At 38.5% G+C, this 20,134-nt stretch overlaps 1 protein-coding gene across 5 annotated transcripts in view; it reads right to left on the bottom strand.

The window, feature by feature from the left end:
- Positions 1 to 20,134, bottom strand: part of Spats2l (spermatogenesis associated serine rich 2 like) — a 161,075-nt gene that overhangs the window by 74,982 nt on the left and 65,959 nt on the right. For 4 of the 5 annotated variants that reach the window (XM_026399306.2, XM_026399309.2, XM_026399310.2 and 1 more), the window contains exon 3: positions 10,215 to 10,275. In XM_026399306.2, coding sequence (XP_026255091.1) covers positions 10,215 to 10,253 — 39 coding nt within the window. In that variant the 5' untranslated portion in view covers positions 10,254 to 10,275. Of the gene's footprint in view, positions 1 to 10,214; positions 10,276 to 15,249; positions 15,327 to 20,134 lie in introns of those variants that run through there. The other variant, XM_026399308.2, reaches the window with a different exon arrangement.

Raw genomic sequence — 20,134 nt, 5'->3', positions numbered from 1 at the left:
TGCATTTAAAGTTCTTTCATGCAAGATGAAAAAGTTCCAGAAGCATTGTGCCTGTAGTAACAATACTATATTGGACACTTAAAATATCAATAAGAAGGCCAATCTCATGTTGAGTGTTCTTACCACGATTTTTTTTTAAAAAAATACTGTTATGTAATTGATCCTCAATCATCATTTTAGCACATATTTATTGATAATTATCTTTGAAGATTAAGGAGCAAAGTTCTAAAGGGTCCCAAAGACAGAAAGGCAAGAGGAATGCTGTAACAGTGAACCATAAATGGACTCTAGAGATAGTTTTAATCAAATTCATTCATTTTATAAGAAACTGACATGCAGAGAGGCTAAGGTTAGGGCTGAGGTTCTCTTATCTGTGGCACAGTGCCCTGTTTTGGTCTTTCACAGTGCTCATGAGTGGGAAAGACTTTGGATTCACCTAACATTACAGTTGGAGAGGATCCTGAAGGCCACATGAATTCCCTCAGTTGGTAGATAAAGACAAGAGATTTAACACCGTATACCAAAGGACATAGTTTTTCAGTAGAATTAGCATGTTCCTTTGTTATTTTTAATGTGGTTACTAACAAGTACACTTTTAGGTCTGGGGATGTAGCTCAGTGGTAGAGCTGCTTGCCTACCATGCACAGGCTCTGAGTTCATTCCAAGAACTGAAAAAAAAAAAAAAAAAAAAAAAAAAAAAAAAAAAAAAGCAAGCAAGCAAGCAAGCAAGCAAGCACAGACCTGTAATCCCAGCTACTCAAGAGGCGGAGGCAAGAGGATCACAAGTTTGAAAACAGGCTGGGCAACTCTATGAGACCCTGTCTTAAAATTTAAAAAAAAAAAAATTTAAGAGGGCTGAGGATATAGCCTAGTTTCAGAGATCCCTAGAATTCCATCTAGTATTGCAATAAAAAAAAAGTAGAAAAGAAAGAAGAAAGGAAACAGTATATTCTTAATAGAAAACAAGATAAAATTACTAAATCAATGTTTACTCTACAAGTTGAGGAGGTGCCCCACACCAGTGGCAGTAGGGCTCAGCTTACTAAGGGAAGAGAAATTCTAGAGATTGCATTTTAATTTACTAATTAATTTAGAACAGCTGATCTCAAACTTTTTATTCATTCTTTTCAAAGAACATCAAATCTCATGTTTTTCTCATATGATTGATTCAATATCCTTTTTCAATGTATGATTTTGTGGTACTCTTGAGTATGGTGGAGGATATGAATATGCTGTAGGAAGTAGCTGACTGACAGCTCAGCTGCACCCCTGGGGGCAGTACATCTGCACCCCAGCCATACTCCTTCCAGGATGCCCCTGTCCATAACTGAGGTGGCGTGTACTAGTGGATGCTGATTTCTGAAGAATGGGGGAATCCTCCAGTGGTCAACATGCCCTGAACACACCCCATTAACCTGCCAAAACTTTCTTAGCACTGTATTGCAAGTTTGAGATTCTTTCCACTCGATTTCCCTTTCTTCTATTCCTTTCAAAGATGTCAGACCTGCATGGAAGTCTGAGGGTACTCCATAACTGTTCCTGCCTGCTCTCTCTTCTTTATCTCTGATAAGCACTACCCTCTCTTCCTGTCCCAATACATCTCTTCTAATCGCTTCTCATCCTGGCATCTGCTTCTTGGAAGACTCAAATGAACATAATTATGCCTTTTTTCCTTTTTCTAATTATAGCTGACATTCTAATACTTGCCCCAACTCAGGGAGCATGTACCAGCTCCTTCTTCCGCTCTATGAATTGAGAATTGCCATTGTAGACTCTTGACTAATCATTAAACTAAATGTTGATTAATTAGCAAATGTTTTGGGGACAGAAGGTTTATGATATTACTACTGTGGGAGCTATTAAGTACGTACATAAATTAAAATTCCCTATCTGCTTATAAGGAATTTGCAATCAAATTGTGGAGAAACGGCTTATAGAGAAAAAAAGAGGCTTTATTACTAATACAAGCAGTTTATTCTTAAATGCTGAATCTATCCATCTGTCTGTCTATGTAATCTATCCGAACAGATTTTCAGAATGCAAGGTCAGAAGAGAAGAAACTCTTATTGCAGCCCTGTCATTTTTTTATCTGTAAAAACTGGATAATTTAATATGAAGGATCATTGTGAGAAATAACTAGAATGTTGGTAAAGTACCTATAAATTCCAAGGGACTGCCAACGGAGGTTACTTTTTCCTGCCAGCAAAGAATTTCATTTTTGACATGCTCTTGTGTTCTTTAGCATTAACCATCTATCTTCTATATACCTCTCAGCCACAGTGCAAAAAGGGGCTGTGATGAAAGGCTGGAAGGAGAGGTGGGCAGGCGAAGCAGAACAGAAACGCTGTGCATTCCAATCATGCAACTTGGAAAAAGCAATGTGATGCTAATCCTGCAATAGTAAATTTCTTCTTATCCCCTGAAACTGATGCTGACATTTCCATTTATTCATTCAGTTCCTTTAGACTCCTTGTCAAATCTCTTCTAGTTGCCAAGCAACAATAACAGCAGTTCTGTATATAAGCATTAGGCAATAACTATTGTCAATGTTTCTCCTTCCTTTGAAAGGGAAATTTAATGACCCTTTCCTATGAGAAAATGATGACAAGAACCGATTCATGGTGAAATCTGAAAGCTGTGCAGCTGAAGTTTTGCTGTTTGAATCCAGGGGCTGGGCTATATTAACTTAAACGCTCCTGCAAAATTATGAAATTAAGATTTGCCCCAAAGCTTGCATGGTTTGTTCTTTCAAAACAACTGCATATCATTAAAACTCATTTCCAACCCCATGAAATGAATTCTGTATCAAATGTGATTAATATTTTTAAGATGTATAATGAGGGTTTCTTCTATATGATCATCCCGTTAACATCTCTTTAATCAAATATTTTATTTTTTTTATAACTATATATGTCCCATGAAAAGATCTGAACTACATTTTAGTACTTGGTAAAACATAGATCAAAACAGTTACAGGAAAAAAAATAAAATAGGATATATTTATCAAAAAAAATCTCTCCACCTGTTGTGGACTCCAGGACATAGAGGCATGGACACCCTCTATTTCAGTCATCTGAAGAAATGCTGACAATGACACCTCTCTGCACCCATTGTGGACAAGAGACTCTTCTCCCCTTCTTTATTCCTTCCCCTTCATTTTAATGACACTATACGATTATTGTTTACAATCCAATTTACCTCTATAACTTTAACAGCTCTAAAAGCTATTCGCAATAAGCGGCACAGCTCAGCAATGATATTATAGATGGAGCTATTCCCCATTTCAATATCATCATATTGTCTAGTCTCAATTATTTTTTGTGAAGCTCAGCAATAGCTATCAAAGTTTGAAGAAGTCAAGTCCACTTTGATATTCTTTCTCTCATTTGAACTTTTAATTTTTTTCCCCTAATTTCAGTTCTATGGAAATTTATACTTTTGAGTTCCAAACAAAATGTTTAATCAGGACTCTTTTTTGAATTTTCTGATTGTAAAATAAGCAGATTGTTTATAATTCATATTACTAAGAATTCATAAAGCAGCTATGCACTTACTATTGTATTTGATGGCTCTGTGAGGTAAGTTTTATAATCACATCCAATCTACTAATCAGGAAACTGAGGCCAAGAAAAGATAAGTGACTTGCTCCAGGTTGTTCAACTAAAAACTGGGGAACTAATAACACCTATCTCCAAACTCTGTACACCTTCCATACCTCTACCTCGCTGGACATTACTTCCTAAAGATACTGGGTCCCCCAGGGTGGCTTAAGAGTCTCTCATCATCATAATGAGTTCTCACTCTGAAACTGAACACTCAGCAAATATTAACCCCATTTTACAAACAAGGATCTGCTTTACTTTCCACCTCCAAGTTCTATTGCTGAATTGAATCTGATTTAAACTCATTCATAATAATGCATGAATAACATGTGACTAAAAATTCTATTTTGTCTATATCAGTTCTAATGATCCTTTTCTTATTCACTTGAGAATTATATTTAAAAAACTGTAAATCATTTTAGTACCCAAGCGTCTCAAGCAAAAAAATAATCCAATAGTCACTATTGACTAATTTATCTGAGTTTCTAGGATTGAATTTCTTTTAAAAATCATTTGAGCTGTGAAAAATGAATTATGTCCTAAATATAAGATCCCTGATTACTCCAAAGATTTTGTTCTGGTATCTCTCTTTAGTGGAATGAAAGTATGTTAAAATAAATCAATGTATTTTATTTTACTTTGGTGTGGCAGAATATGGCTGGTTACTCACCTAATAACCTCAGTTGTTATTGTGAGTCTTACCTGAAACCACTTTGTATTTGATAATCATCTCATAAAGATGCCACTTTTCCGCAGAACCAGAGGTAGTCAACCTAAGCAACCTAAGTTTCTGTTTTTAGAAGTAATTTAAAACACACTTTAATAGCAAAAAGAGTACTAAAATGAGATGACATTTCCATTAACCTACATTTCATTTTTCAAGAAGGCTCGAGATTTTGCAAAATATCATGAATGGGAAATGTAGTCTCTAAAGAACTTAACTATTCAAGCAGGTGTGTTCATTCATTTGTTATCCGTTCATTTTATCTAACTCTAACTGGGGAGTCAACTATGTGTCAATCCGGAGCATACTAAGATCCAGTCCTGCCTTCCAGGGAACACGCAGGTCCACACAGGGAGACAGAGATTCAACTAACAATTATGCTATGTGGAATAACAGCTTCAGGGAAAAATGCAGAGAATCCCACAAAAATATAAGACAGACAACAGAGGAAGTGCAGGAAATTCAGGCAGGGCAAGAGGAAAGTGAGATGTTTAGAAAGAGTTCCTCAAAGGAAGGTGAGTGCAGGTCAGGTCCCTGAGGAGGACATCTCACATTCGGGAACTGCCTTTGTAATGGCACAGAGGAAGAAGTATTCAAGGTCAGTCTGGCTGGACTGAAGGGGTATGTGGAGAAGTGGCAGGAGATGAAAGTGTCAAAGAAGACTGGGGTCTGATCAAAGCATTGTGTCACATGAAGGAGAATGAACTTGGACTCCAATGATGTTTCCACTTTAAATCCTTAAAGTTATAATCCAAATATGTGAGGATATTTTCAAATAAAACTGTCACAGAGTGTCTACTGTAAGTTTCACTTGACTCGAATATTAAACTTTTTTAGCTCCTCCTTTGGACTAAAAGCTTCATGAGGACAAAAATTATTTCTTCACCAAAGCACCTACTCCTAATTAATCCATCCAATCACAAAGCCACTAGAGATAAACAAAGAACTCACTTCAACATGTCTATTTCATTTCCCACAGTGCTTGACTAGATATTACATTAAAAATACTACATAGGCTCTGTTCTCTAATCCCCAAAAGCTTGTAATGTAAGATGTAACAGTTGTTATTATTCTCAAGCATTGAAATGTCATTGCTTTGTGTGACAGATTGAGAAACAAGCTAATCATAAAAAGGCCATAAAAGCTAATAACTAAAGGAAGCAAGTATGTTAAAATAAATTAATGTAAAATTATAGAAGATCAGAATTTTCAGTTGTTTATTATGATTTATTTTATTGAGTTGAAAATTCTATTAACCTGTTGACATGGGAAGATGGAATTCACTAATTGAGTTAGAGGGGCTCTACTTTCATTGTCATGCAGATTGATAATATTTACAACTTAAACATCACCCTTTTTCAAAATAATTGCCAACATTTTGATAAGCTACTGAAGTGCAATGGCAAACATCTACTGTGGTGCTTCACATGGGTATCTAACCATGCTCATGACAGGTGGATGGATGTGGCACCTGAGCCAATACATGGAACCTTAACACTAACCATGGCAGTCTGTGTGCATGTAGATCAGTCTGTTTCCCTATACTGGCCAGATGCTAACTGTGTTATGAATACAACACAACACTCAAGTGTTGACTGCTCGTTCTACCATATTGGTCTACTAGTGATGTGTTGTAGGGAGTTTGGTTCTTTAAAGTGTTCTTCCTTCCCATAGTCCAGCTTGAGAGCCATTCAATCCATCCATCAATACAGCTGGAAAGGGGCCAATCTTTGTTATACCTTACCCAGAGTCTCAAAATGGGGAACACAGATTCTCACTTGAATATCTGACTGTGAATCAGGGAGAATATGAAACCATGCTATCAAAAGTGCACAACTTTCTGCTATTGTTTACTCAATTATCAATAAGCTAAAATAGTTTATATTAAAATGATCTGTAGTTTACATCATGGAATATAATAGATAAAAATTGTATAAAAGGAAACAACAATGTAAAGACTCAGCCTACAGAATGGGAGAAAATCTTTACCACAAGCACCTCAGATAGAGCATTAATCTCCAGGACATATAAAGAACTATAAAAAACACCAAACAAACAAACAAACAAAAAACAGTCAATAAATGGGCTAAGGAAATGAACAGGCACTTCAAAGAAGAAGTACAACTGAGCAACAAATATATGGAAAAATGTTCAACATCTCTAGCAATTGGAGAAATGCAAATCAAAACTATACTAAGATTCCATCTCATTCCAGTCAGAATGGCAATAATCAAGAATACAAGCAACAATAAATGTTGGTGAGTATTGGGGGCTGCCATGAACAGGAGCTGAGCACATAGGAGCTGAGCACGTACCCTCAAGCCTTGAGTAATGAAAGTGTGAAACTGGCTTCCCCTCACAGCACGAAAGCAGGTGGACCTCACTTTCGTTCGGCGAGGAAGTACAGCTCTGGCAGTGGGCATCACCCAATGGGACAACACAATCCCTTGCCTTGTTTGGGTGGAATATTCTTGAATGGCTTCTCCCCAATAAATAGGAGGGGTTTTAGGCATTCTCTCTCTCTCTCTCTGTCTCTCTCTCTCTTTCTCTCTCGCCTGCCTCTCTGGCCTCCCTTATGGAAGCTGAGGTCAAGGAACCATCATTGAACCCCCAAAGAGGTACTTTCTATCTCTGTGTGGTTATTTAGTAGCCAGCCCAGTTCATTGGAGTGACCCTGACTGATTCAGTCATGTGTCTCGGCAGGTGAAGATGTGGGAAAGAAAGTAGACTCATACGATGCTGGTGGGACTGCAAATTGGTGCAACCACTATGGAAAGCTGTATGGAGATTCTTCAGAAAATTCGGAAGGGAACCACCATTTGACCCAGCTCCTCAGTTTATACCCAAAGGACTTAAAATCAGCATACTCCAGTGACACAGCCACATCAATGTTTTTATAGCAGCTCAACTCAACAATAGCTAAACTATGGAACCAACCTAGGTGCTCTTCAATAGATGAATGGATAAAGAAAATGTGTTATATACACACCATGAAATGTTACTTAGCCTTAAAAAATGAAATTATGGCATTTGCCAGTAAATGGATGGAGCTTGATAATATCATGCTAAGTGAAATAAGCCAATCCCAAAGAACCAAGGGCTGAATGTTTCTTCTGATATGTGAATGCTAACTCACAATAAGGAAAGGGGCTAGGGAAGAATAGAGGTACTTTGGATTAGCCAGAGGGGAGTGAAGGCAGGAGATGGGGTATGGGGGTATGAAGGATAGTAGAATGAATTGGACATTATTACCCTATGTGTATATATGATTACATGACCGGTGTAATTCTACATCATGTACAACTAGAAGAATGAGAAGTTATACTCCATTTATATATGACATATCAAAATGTGTTCTACTGTCATATATAACTAATTAGAACAAATTAAAAAATGGAATCAATTTTTACAATAACACATAAAATTCCAATAATATTCCATGTTGGTAGAAGTTGGTTTTGACCACATCTCCAGAGACATAACAAGTCTGTTCTTCTGTGCTCTTGGGAATATCTTGGTAGAAACACTGAGAAGCAGTCAAGGAGTAGACAGGACACAGGCCTTAGAACCAGACACAGCTGAGCCTGAATCCCTACTCTTGTACATTTCCTAAATCTTACTTTGACCAAGTCTGATCACAAGCCTCAGTGCCCTTATCAAACAGAAGGCTATTTAATAAGGAGATTTACAAAACATGTAACATAGTCACTGATGAAACCAGGATGAGCTTTGTTAGACTAAGCCGAGCTCCTGCTTACAATTTTCAAACAGCTTGCTTTCGCCCTTGGAATAGAGCCCTAAATGGCTCTATCACTGTTTTTGAGCCTTTTGGTACACAGACCTCCTCCACGAGACTGGTGAAGCCTTTGGGGTCCTTCTCAGGATACTGTGTTAAAATTCATGCTATAAAATACATATGATTACAAAAGAAACTACTCACATTGAAATATAGTTAAAATATTAATAAAAAGCAAATTTATGCTACAGTAAAATATGCACTTCTCCATTAACACATCGAATAATACAGCAGCAGGTTCTAGAACTACAGTAATTTTTAAGCAGTGATGAACAAATAACATTTCATGATATCTGTAACAAATGTAATCTGATATGAAAATATTCATGGTTTCTAGCTGTGAAAGTAACAGGTCCTGCTGCTGTTACTATGGGTTTATTTTTACTCTTTGCCAACATTCATGACTGAAGGAAATGCTAAATTTCCTTTAGATGTTACTGGTGACAAAAATGTACTTTTGTATTTTAAGATAAAAATGTATTTGTTCCCATCCAAGCTCATGGACTCTGGATTTCATGTCCGTTGGAGGTCTGTGGGCCCAGGCAAAGTGGTACCCCCTGAACTCAGCTCCCATCCCATCCGCTCTGCCCTTCACAGTCCAGCCACACTGGCCATTTGCTCTTCAAACACATTCAACTTGGTCCATTTTTGGCAACTGTTTTCAATTTTTCTCTACTCGTAATTCTCTGCCCTCAGATCTGCATGAGTGTTTCTTTCCCGTTGTCTATATCTCATGAGGCTCAAATATCACCTCTTCTAAGAGCTGCCCTGGCTACTCAGGTAAAGTAGCCACCTCCCCTGCCTCCCTTCCATCAAATTACCCAGCATGTTTTCCTCATAGTCATTATCCCTGTCAGAAATGACTGTGCCCACTTATATGTTCTTGAGTTCATTCTCTGCTTCCCTGCCCTGAATGTGAGCTCTGTGGGAGCAGGAACCTCATCTACTTGTTCAGTGCCAGTCATATTCCCAGCATGAACAGTGTTTGGGATCATGGCAGCTTTTCTAAGTGAAAGAAGAAATAGTAAGGACTCCAGAAATGTTACTTCTTTCTTTCTTCACTCTGTATTGTTCATATGGTGGGGGTACAAGGAGATGAAAGACCAACTCCCACCCTTAAGAGACTGGTGGTGCAATGGGGGGAGGGGTTCCCAAGGGAAGGTGGCATGAACATGGTTGAGACCTAGGTTCGAGGCCAGGCTGTTCTGCTTACCTGGATGACCACAGGCAACTTACTTCTAGGGCTTCTATTTCTAGGGGCCAGATGAATGGGTTGGACAGGTTTATCTACATTATCTGTGTTCATGGGTCATTAAGAGCTGAGAGCTAAGGTAGTGTGTATAGCAAATAAGGGACTGCTTAGGTGGAGGAATGTCACAGATTTAGAGGGACTCTGAAGTATAACTGGTCTCCAACAAATAACAAGGAAGGGACATTTTCAGTGTCATGAACTCTCAGGGTTGAAAGAGACTTGAAAAGGCTACCCAGGGGCCATCTGGTAAAAAGCATTGGTCATCTCTAGATGAAGCCAGTTCTGGAAGGTAATGTAATGCCCTCGTTCTCAGATGCAACCAAGTAAGTTGGTCAAGAATCTTGGCATTAAAGGGCAACTGCCAGGCTTCAAATCCTAGTTCTGTCAGTTACTCACTCTGTGAACTTTGCCAAATTATCTCTCTATTTCTTGATATCTACCCCTATAAAATAGAAATTTACAACAGTATCAACTTCATGAGGCTATAGTCAAGAGCAAAATGAGAAAATGAATGTAATGTGTTTAATATACATTCAGTAAATGAAACTTATCATTCTTTCTGTTAATAGTTGAATAGTGTGACAAACTTACTATATATCCCCCCAAACCATTTTTCCCTTCTTCCATTGTAATTGACTTTTAAAAAATATATTTAGTTGTCGATGAACCTTTATTTGTTTATTTATATGTGGTTCTGAGAACTGAACCTAGTGCCTCACACATGCCAGGCAAGTGCTCTACCACTGAGCCATACCCCAAGCCCTGTAAATGACTTTTTATCAGCTAGGGATTATGTTATCCAGTCTGGAGTTTCTGCAAGCCAATATAACTTGATCTTACCTTTTCTTTGACATTCACATGAGTATTGAGTTCAGCCATCTTGCTTCTAGTGGAATAAGCCCTATAAGGAAGAGGGGGAAAAAAGATTGAAATTTTAAAATTGATCTCTCAACATGTTATTTTTATGCTCCCTTCTGACATAGTAAACAGTTTCATTCAGTCATAATCATAAATACTATTTTAGAATGTAAAAATACTTTCAAGCTAAGCATTGACTTAGATTGTTCTATAAGTATGATATGAGAACTCTGGAAGACAATGTAAAATCTTTTATTCATTCTGTATTGACATTAAAAATGGCAAAGACAGATGGGAATGCAACCCAAACTGTGTTTCTTCTTATTGTGTTTAAAAAAAAAAAAAAAAAAAAGGTGGTCAAAAACAGTAAGAGAAGGGAAATTGCACCTATTTAAACTAAGCATTTTCATCTCAATTCTCTTTGTCCCAAAGCTTTTATCAGCCTGTAGGTAATCTCACAGGCATTTAATGGGCATTTCCGTACATAACTAGACCAAGCACTATAGAAAGAAATAGAAGTGGCTCCAGGTGAAAACATAAACACTTCCTTTCTCCTCCATCTTGAATGCTGTTACTTTAGATCTTAGTAGTGCTATCTCTTTCCTGACATTGCAGCTTGAATATCGCCTCCTCCAAGAGGGCTTCCCTGACTACCTAAAGTCTCCAGGTCCTGCCTGTCTCTCCATTAGTACGTGACTGTGTTTAAACTTGCATTTCCCTTAACTAACATGAACGAGTTTCTGGAGCAATACAAATATAACTGCAACATAATTTCTGAGGACCACGAATTTAAGATCTCTGGTTTCTAAATGAGCTCTTAACATTGTCTGTAATCTTTGTGTTTCCCTAACTCTTCAGGTTTTCTGCCTTTGGTGCCCAATCTTCTTTGTGTGGTGGCCCTGCTCTGAGATCTGAATCTCCGACATCAAGATGTTGTGTTTTTGCTTCTCTCATATGGTCAAAATCTTTCACCATCATTATGGAAAACAGATCTTACATCTTTAATACAGTTTCAATCTTTTTGAGATAGAGAATAAATAACTTAAAAGCATGAACAGATTGTTCCAGAAATTAGCAGCTATAGCTAATCAAGCCAAGGTATTAATGTATACTACCTATTTGCATATTGAACACTTTTTGTCAGTTAAGGACCATTGAAACTCTTTCTTGTATTCTTGCTGACTTTTGCTATAAAGTGCCCCCATCTTCGGAGATATTATGTTTTAAATAACTTGCAAAAATTATCTGCTTTTTTCCTCTGATTTTCTCCCCAACAGTTTTCTGACTTCTCCCTTTGAATCTAGTTCTAAAGTAAGGCATGAACTTAGACTCATTACCTTTTGCTGATTTTAGGATGAAAGTCAGGCAACACCCTAATTTTTCTCAGTAGTAATCAACATAGATGTTATCAAATATTAAAAATACTAAGACTTTATTCAAAGGAGTTTCCAAATGGTGCTGCCACTGACAGGTGCATTTTAGCACACTAGTAGGAGAGATCCTGCATACTTATTTCCAGTACGGCAGCTCTTTCCTCCATGCTCTACAAACAGTGTGCCCCTTCCCTTTAACACACCTCCCATGTCTTCGAATTGGCAATTTCTATGTCCTCTAATTGGTATATGGGAGAAAGTAAGTATATAGTTGATAAATAATACCCGAATTTTCTTTTCACTTGTTCCTGCCTCTGAAAGTTACCAGTAAAAGATAACTTTCTTATTATCTCTAACAGCAAACAGAGATGGCCTGTGAAGTACCAGAACAAATAATTCAGTGTTTCTGATTACAGGTCATGAAGAGTGAAACCTCAGTCATCTCAGTGCCTGTAAGATGGTCTACAATCGTACCTGATGACTTTTAGATGGCTGATTTTTCTCATTCAAATGAAAGCTCTGGCATTATGTAAACATACACTGTATTTGCATGGACTTTGCAGTGTGTGATGTATGGGGGAGCATGGAGATACTCCTATGGAGCTGTAAGAATTGAACGCTGACAACTGGCCTTGGTGCCATTTGTTAGGATGGGCCTATGAGCCACAGAGCCTTTCACTTGACTAGACCAGCTGAATTTTCTAGACATATCTAATTTTGAAATTACACATGTGTGAAAAAGTTTTGATTTGTTTTTACATTTGGTTTTTGATGTCTAGACTTGAGTATGCAGCACTTTCTGAAGCTGAAGTATTAAAAAAAAAAAAAGTAACAGTAGGGAGCTGTTCTCTGCCTGTTTGAGGCTCTTAATTTTTTTTCCATGTGGAAAGTTGCCTCTCCAGACTCTGCTTCCAGGTGGATTCCAACATCCTTTCCAAATCACGTTTTTTTTTTTTTTTTTTTTTCTGGCTGGTGTGTAACAGAGAGTTGGGAAATTGGCCACAATTCCAGTTATGGAAAACATCTGAAGGGTTTTATTCTAAAAAGATCAGAAATTTGGTTTGCCTTAAAAAAATTATCAGATTTAGTGGCTAGATGGGTTCTACTGATAAAGACAAATGCCAGGGAAACTGTGGGACAGGCAAAGGCAAATTGCAGTGTGCCCTGTAGGTCTTCCTTGAGTGTCGGCAGCCTCCTATTGGCCCTGGTCCCTCCAGAATGTTCAGAAGCACACATTATATCTGCATGGCATCCTGTGCTCTTCCCTGTGAAAAGGAAACTATGCTGTGCTGATAAGCTTTTGGGAATCTGTTTTCTACTATGAACTGTATCTGGCCAGACAGCTCAACTGAACTTGAATCTTCACTGTTTAACCTAGATAGTTAAAGATTTTTTTTTTTTTCCCAGCAAACATATCTTCACCTCTTTCCACATGACAAACCCAGGGTTCAGTAATGTGGAACCCCAGCCCTCCAAGTTGCAGGCAACTAGTGTAGCTACAAGAGCCCCTAATGCTGTGATTTTTCTGGTCCTACAGTGAGTGGGAGACGTCCTGGGACAACAGACTTGCCTAATTCCTTCACATCATGCTTGGTCATCACACTCAGTAGTGTGATGCTGCTGTACATGACCACTGCTCATACCCTAACAGAGGTGGACCACAAGAGCTTTAGGTCTATAAGACAGGTACTGGGATCTCTGACTTCTTGGGAAAGAACTCGGTTTCTAGTTCCTGTTATCACTTGAGGCTATTCTTGAAACAAATTATTGAGGCCTACCTACAATTATATGCTACATACATTTTGGTCAATGAAGGCCCACCTATATAATGGTGCACACCACGTGGTCTAGGTGTGTGGTAGGCTATATCAGTTAAGTCTGTGTAAGCACACTCTCTAATGTTCCCCACACCAGTGATACTATCTCAAGACACATTACTCAGCTGTGTACCTTCTGTTAAGCAACCCAAGACTGTATTTGAATCTGTGAACACATGCACCATTTCAAATAATCATTGTAAAATTAAGATACCAGAAATGTAAGTGTTGACATTTATGCAATGAATAAATTGCAAGAGATTTTTCTTTAAAATTAAAATTTAGATTTCAGTCACAACACAGTGTTACAAATAAACATAGATATCAAATTTCTGTATGTATCCTAGGGAAAAATGAAGATCAAGAAAACCATTAAAACTTACTAGGAAAAGACATCAATCACAAAGGAAAGAATTTCACCATTTTAATCTATCATCTCTAATATTCTCCACAGTAAAATTAATAAGTACAAATATGATTGTCACCAATCACTTCAAACACAAAGTTCTATCAAACTGAACTACTCATAGCACAAAGATCTTATATACTATGCATTAATACTAGTCAGAAGATCTATTAGTTTATAAGTAAAAATAAACATATTTTGGGATGGGGTTGTGGCTCAGCAGCAGACCGCTTGCCTCACACATGTGAGACCCTGGGTTCGATCCTCAGCACTACATAATAATAAATAAACAAAATAAAGATACTGTATCCATGTATAACTAAAAAATATTTTTAAAAGATAAACATATTTTATGAAAAATAAGCCTGAAGAGTAGAAATTCTGGCATATACATTTGTTTTAGCATTTCTAATTGATAACAATTCAATAAAGTTTAGCATGTATGGAAACCTGATCAATTACCAAATCAAAGTTTTAAAATATATTTTATATTTCCCATGCAATCATATGAAACATGAAAAGTTAAAACATCATACTAAAATGCCAAATGGCTTTATGACTTTCCTATCTCTGTTTCTGCCCATGTTTTATAGTGTAGACAGCGATAAAGTTTCGCTTTTGTTTCTCTGAAACCCAATTACCGCTCTTAAATTCACTTTCCTGTTCTAGGTATTATATCACTCCACTTAAACTGGATTTAGGAAACCAGAGGAAAGACATAAGAACAACTTTAAAATAATGATTTTGATTTTTTTTTCCAAGACCATTTATGCAACATTTTCCACATGATTTTTTATAAACATAAAAATTATAAAATACATGAAAAGCATATTTGGGGCTGTTAATATATTCAATAAATTATTATAACATTATTGAAGGGCATAGATAAATGCCAAACATCATGATTTATGGCTTAGAAAAGAAAAAAGACCAAGTTGGTACAGGATGGGGATCCACTTGACTTTCTGACTAATCAGGATCCACTGAGGAGTTTTAAAAAATAATTTTGAGTCCCAGCTCCAAACAGCGTGGAGAAGTGATTGAAAACAGCCACTACCCAAGTCATTTTCCCGTAAAATAAGTCTGAGTTGAAATGTGTTGAAAGTGTAAAAAACACCAGGGAATTTATAGACTTGGTACAACAAAGGAATGTAAATTCTTATTAACGTGTTTATATTGATTTTAATGTTTAAAGTATGGTATTTGATAGGTTTGGTCAAACAAAATAGAATATTAAAAGTTAATTTCATCCTTTTCTTTTTACTTTTCTTCATGTAACTTCTAGAACATACACAATTGCATGTGTGGCTCACATTATATCTCTACTGGAAAGTGAGATCTTGGAGCCGAATATGGTTCCTAGAGGAACAGCCCCAATATCACCTTGAATTTATTAGCAATGCAAACAGTGGGTGCCTCACCAGAGAGTGAATCAGGGCTCTGGAGATGGGCAGCAGTTGGTGCTGAACCAGCCTTATAGCTCAGTGGATGCACAGTGGGTAAACTTAGAGAACCGCCAGAGTCTAGCCTGCTCCTGGGAATATACAGAGAGGGTGTCTTCCTTGATCCCAATCTCTGCACACAACAAACAGATTCCTACAGAAACCTAGATGGATAAATGGGGGTCAGTTTCTTGCAAATAACATTGTTAAGGAATGGTTCCTTCACCAACATATTATTAATAATAATTAGCATTCTTATGGAGCACTTAAAATTCACCAGGTACTCTGCCAAAGTACATGTTTTCACTCTACCCTCACAATGTGATAAGCTAGAAATTACAAGACCCCAATTCCACACATGGGAAAACTGAAGCACAAAGAAGAACTCAAGTTCCTACAGCCAGTGGCAGAGCCAGAACTCAAATCCAAGTACTAATAGCAAAACCATCAGATTAAACCAGTCATGGAACCTGTTGTCTGTGAACTGCAGGAAAAACACAAGGAGCATAAGACCATCCGGAGGCAGGCTCCTGCTGTTGTGGGCCCACCCCACCAGGGAGGCATGTGATGTACATATAAAGGGCGCACAAACTGCAGAGCAAACCCTTCTACTCTTCATGTACTTGTTATAAAGCGAAGGCGCTGTTTTTTAAAGTTTGCTACTCCCAGGGGAGAGTGCAAAGGGATGCATTTAGTGGATGGTTTCCTGAATGCTGGATGCCACCAAAGGGCTCCATGGCATTCCTGGGGTCTAGCATTTAGTTGCTTCTTTGATATAAATTAAAGTAATTAAAATGTCTATGTACCTGGCTTTGGTATACCCAGGCAACACTGTGATCACATAGATCCTGAGGCATTTTCTGAAGGTTGGTTCAGAGGGGAAGAATCAGGCCCAACCGTGTGTGTAATGTGACATGATTTAAGAAGCAACAGAAAGCCTCTCAGCCTAAATGGCATTCAGCTGCCTCCCAGAGTGTGAACTTCTTAAGAGATGCCTGCATTTTGCCTTAGTCTAGGGCATGCTATTGCCTCTGCAAGAAGGTGCAAGATCACAGGTTGATTTATTTCATTCTCCTACTGTGGAGAGTAGTGCTCTGATGCTAGGGGAAAATGGAGGGGAACGGCTTTTTTGTTTTTGTTTTTGTACTGGGGATTGAACTTTGCCACTAAGCTTCATCTCCATTCTTTTCTTACTTTTTACTTTGAGACAGGGCCTCGCTAAATTGCTGAGGCTAGACTAAAACTTTCAATCCTCCTTTTAGCTTCCCAAATCACTGGGATTATGGGTGTGCACCATGGCACCTGGCTAGATGTAACAGTGGTCCACTTCACCTTTCAAATATAGCTCTGAGGCTTATTTTTTAAAAGGGGCATGTTTTCCTTTTCCTCTTCTCCCTCTTCCCCTCCCTAACCTGGAGGGGGGTGGGGAGAAACAAGATTACCTTGAGTTATCTGTGCTCCACAGGAAGCAGATGTCTGACAGAGAATCTAGGAAGTGAATATCTCCCAAATCCTAACACACTATCAGGGAGCCCTAGGATCCCCAACTACAGCATACCTGAAATGTGGCCTTTGAATAGCTCCTTTGTTTTCCCTGATGGGCACAACCTCAGGGACAGAAGTCCCCTGTGTTTCTCCTTAGCTAGCAAAGCAATAAAACAACTTTTCCCTTTTCCTCAAAACGGTGTCCTCTTTATTAAATTGACATTAATTGGCATCCAGGACAAGAACTGAGCTTTCAGTTTACAGGAAGGCTGCACACCTGTCCATATGGGGTACCCTTCATCCCGACCGGGCCACAGTCAGGCATGTGAGCCTCAGGTCTCCAGCTATGAAATAAGAGGTGGGAGCAAATGACCTCTATGATCCTTTATAGCTCTCAGTTATTATAAGCCTGTAGGGACACTGAGAATTGCTAGGAACAACACCCAAACTGCCCCAAGATGGCAGAAAGCTGAAATTCATCAACACAACAACAAAACGGCATGGGTATGTCTTGGATGAACTAGGCCATTTCTGTGTATATATTATTCTTAAACTAGTCAAGAAACTAACCATCCAATCTCCCAAGCATGATCTGGGGTGCCTGCATGCCAGCTTGAGAGGGAAATAAGTATCCTTTCTATTAAGACTTTGTCTAAATTTATTATTAGATAGGTTTCTTAACATTGCTTAACGTTTCAGTGGCCTAATCTTCTGTCTTCTGTTGGGTGCCTCTTCCTTTTCTCTCAACACTTTGCTGTTCCTTATCTGGCCTTGTAATTACTGAGGTCTCTTAGATTCCAAGGGCCTTAGCTCTTTTTATCTGTGGTTTAACTTCCATAGTTTAATAAAAGTTCTTGTGTAGAGTCTTGTTCCTTAAAGAAGAGTTGCTTTAATTATTAGCATTGAGAACACATAAACAATGAAACCGAGTGGTGACTAAAATATGAATTTCATATGAAGATACTTAGACTTTTTTGTTTAAATGGGAGAAAAAAAAATCTCAAGGTTGCATTTTTATTCAAAGACACTTCAATGTACTCAACCCACTGTTAGAACAACTTCACTGAAAAGCCTTTTAAGGGCAAATGCCAGAAAAAAATTTCACATTTAAAAGCTCAGCTCAGCCTCTTTTGAAAAGCAGGGTTAGCCTTTGGTTGAGAAATGTCGCTGCCTACTAAGTTCTTTGTAGGGGGAAGAAAGAAAATTGAATGTTTTATTTAAACAGGTCATTAACAGTCAATACTTATTTGAAAAGGCCTGCTTTCGGAGGCAGATAAAAGCTTCCAATCACTTAGAATATCACTTGAGCAGATCTAGGGCAAGATGTGCTGATGCAAGTTTTAGACCTTTATGAGGGAATATCTTCACTCCACAGCCCCGGTGCTTATGTGGGCGGCAGAGTCCGCCGCATTGTGGGCAACGTTGTGTATGCTGCACAGACAGAGATACGATGGGGACGAGTACAAAGCACACTTTATGGCAGGCCCAGCTTTGAATTTTCCATTTTAGTACTGGCAAATGCTTATGAATGAAGATTAACCATTTTTGCATAACGTGCCAAACCACCTCCCCATGGCAGCAGAATGCAAATGGGAGCAAAAGAGCAAAGGACAGCTAAAATAAATGCAGCAGATCTCAGGCAGTGCAAGCGTGGGGAAAGGATGCATGGCAGGTTTTGTTAGCATTCATCTATGACATGATTTTTCTATTTAATTTGAAATTATTTGATTTTATAGGTCTCTGACAGCTAGAGAATATAAATAGATGCTTTTTTTCTAAAAGTGACCCGACACTGGCTCCTTATAAAGATCTGCTTTTGATTGCTAGGTTTTAAAGCAAACATGTGTTTCCATAGAGATGCGGGTGACCTGGACCTGGTACAAGTACCCACTTGTATCAGCAATTCAATTATGCTCTGTTCTTTTAAGATGTGATGATGTAAGCTGAAGTCTTTAAAATATGCCCATCCTCAGAGAAGCCTCAAGAAAGGTAAAGTGGCCAGTGTTATGTGAAGCAGAGAGGAAGTTCAGAAGAATCCCACCCTCTGCAAGCAAGCCATTATAAACAGTCCCCCTGCAGATCACAGGAGAATTTGCTTTCCCTATTCCATCCCACCGACCACTGAGAAAATCCCAAATCTCAAATCCCAGAGGGATTTAGACCACAGATCTTTACAGTGTTTCACACTCCAGAGCACCAAGAACCTTGTCACAAACTCCCCAAATGTTGAAAAAGAAATAACATCTTTTCCTTTCCTTTCCCCCATCTCTCCAACCAGCTATGAGTAATTCCTACAGAAAGGGCAATGTTTTTCCTTATTATTTGACAAACATTCATTCAACACTGACAATGCACCAGGTTCCCTGGGGAATGCTGGTAATGGTGAAAGCTGAACCTTGCTGAACTCTCACTGCATACCCAGTACTTCTCTAGCACTTTTTATATCTTTCACATATTAACTTATTTTAGTCTCACAATAGCCCTGTGGAGTATGAACTTGTGTTATCATCTCCATTTTATAGAAAAAAAATGTAAGCACAGACAGGTAAGGTATTCACTCAAGGTATATAGCTATTAAAATGCTGAGCTGAGATTCGAACTCAGGTCTCTTCGTTCCAGATCTCCTAGCCCCCAAGGAGTTTATGGATCAACAATGGAGACAGAGATCATGGCATAAACAAAGAAAAGAGCCATATATAGAGGTAGAGAAGGGAAGTCGGAGTATGGACTAAAGAAATGAGAGTTGGAATTGATGTAGCTCAGATTCTGTGCCATGCTGGGACTGTGGTCTGCACAGTTGGAGAGTCTAGACCAAGAGACCTGGCATGAGGAAGGTTAGGGGCAGCTTGCTATTCAGGGGGGGGGGTGTGGCTCCATGCTTTAGAAAACTTTGCATCTTTTTCAGGACAACGCTGCATAGTCATCTCCAAAGAAAACCCGAACTGTGGTTCTGTAATATAATTCTGGGCTGAGGAAGAGAACCTCGAACTAGACTTGGCAAACCTAACCTACACATTTAGCTCTGGGACACTGACTCAGTTGTCATGGAATAAACACCCGGAACAGGAATCCATTATCTCTTCTGAGTATATTCCCATTTCTAAACAGTAGTCCTTGTTCGTTAAGTCAGAATTCTCTTAGTAAACATTGAAAGATTTTCTTAAAGTAGCACAGAAAGTCGTGTCCCTCCTACTTTCTTGAAATGTCACTGGCACTCGCTGAACAAAATAGCATATGGAAGCACTGGTGATTGGTGGGAAAGAAATACTAGGGAGCTAAGGCAGACCCTGAACATCCACATCTGGCAGGAAAGAACTCTCAGGCTGCCAGCCCCATTCTTGCCTCTGTCCCCGTCACTGTCCTTCCTGAGGCTTCCCGG

This window comes from Urocitellus parryii, chromosome 1, assembly GCF_045843805.1.
Source record: "Urocitellus parryii isolate mUroPar1 chromosome 1, mUroPar1.hap1, whole genome shotgun sequence".
Taxonomy (NCBI): Eukaryota; Metazoa; Chordata; class Mammalia; order Rodentia; family Sciuridae; genus Urocitellus; species Urocitellus parryii.
Note: the sequence above shows the minus strand (reverse complement) of the source record. Positions and strands in the feature narration are given on the sequence as shown.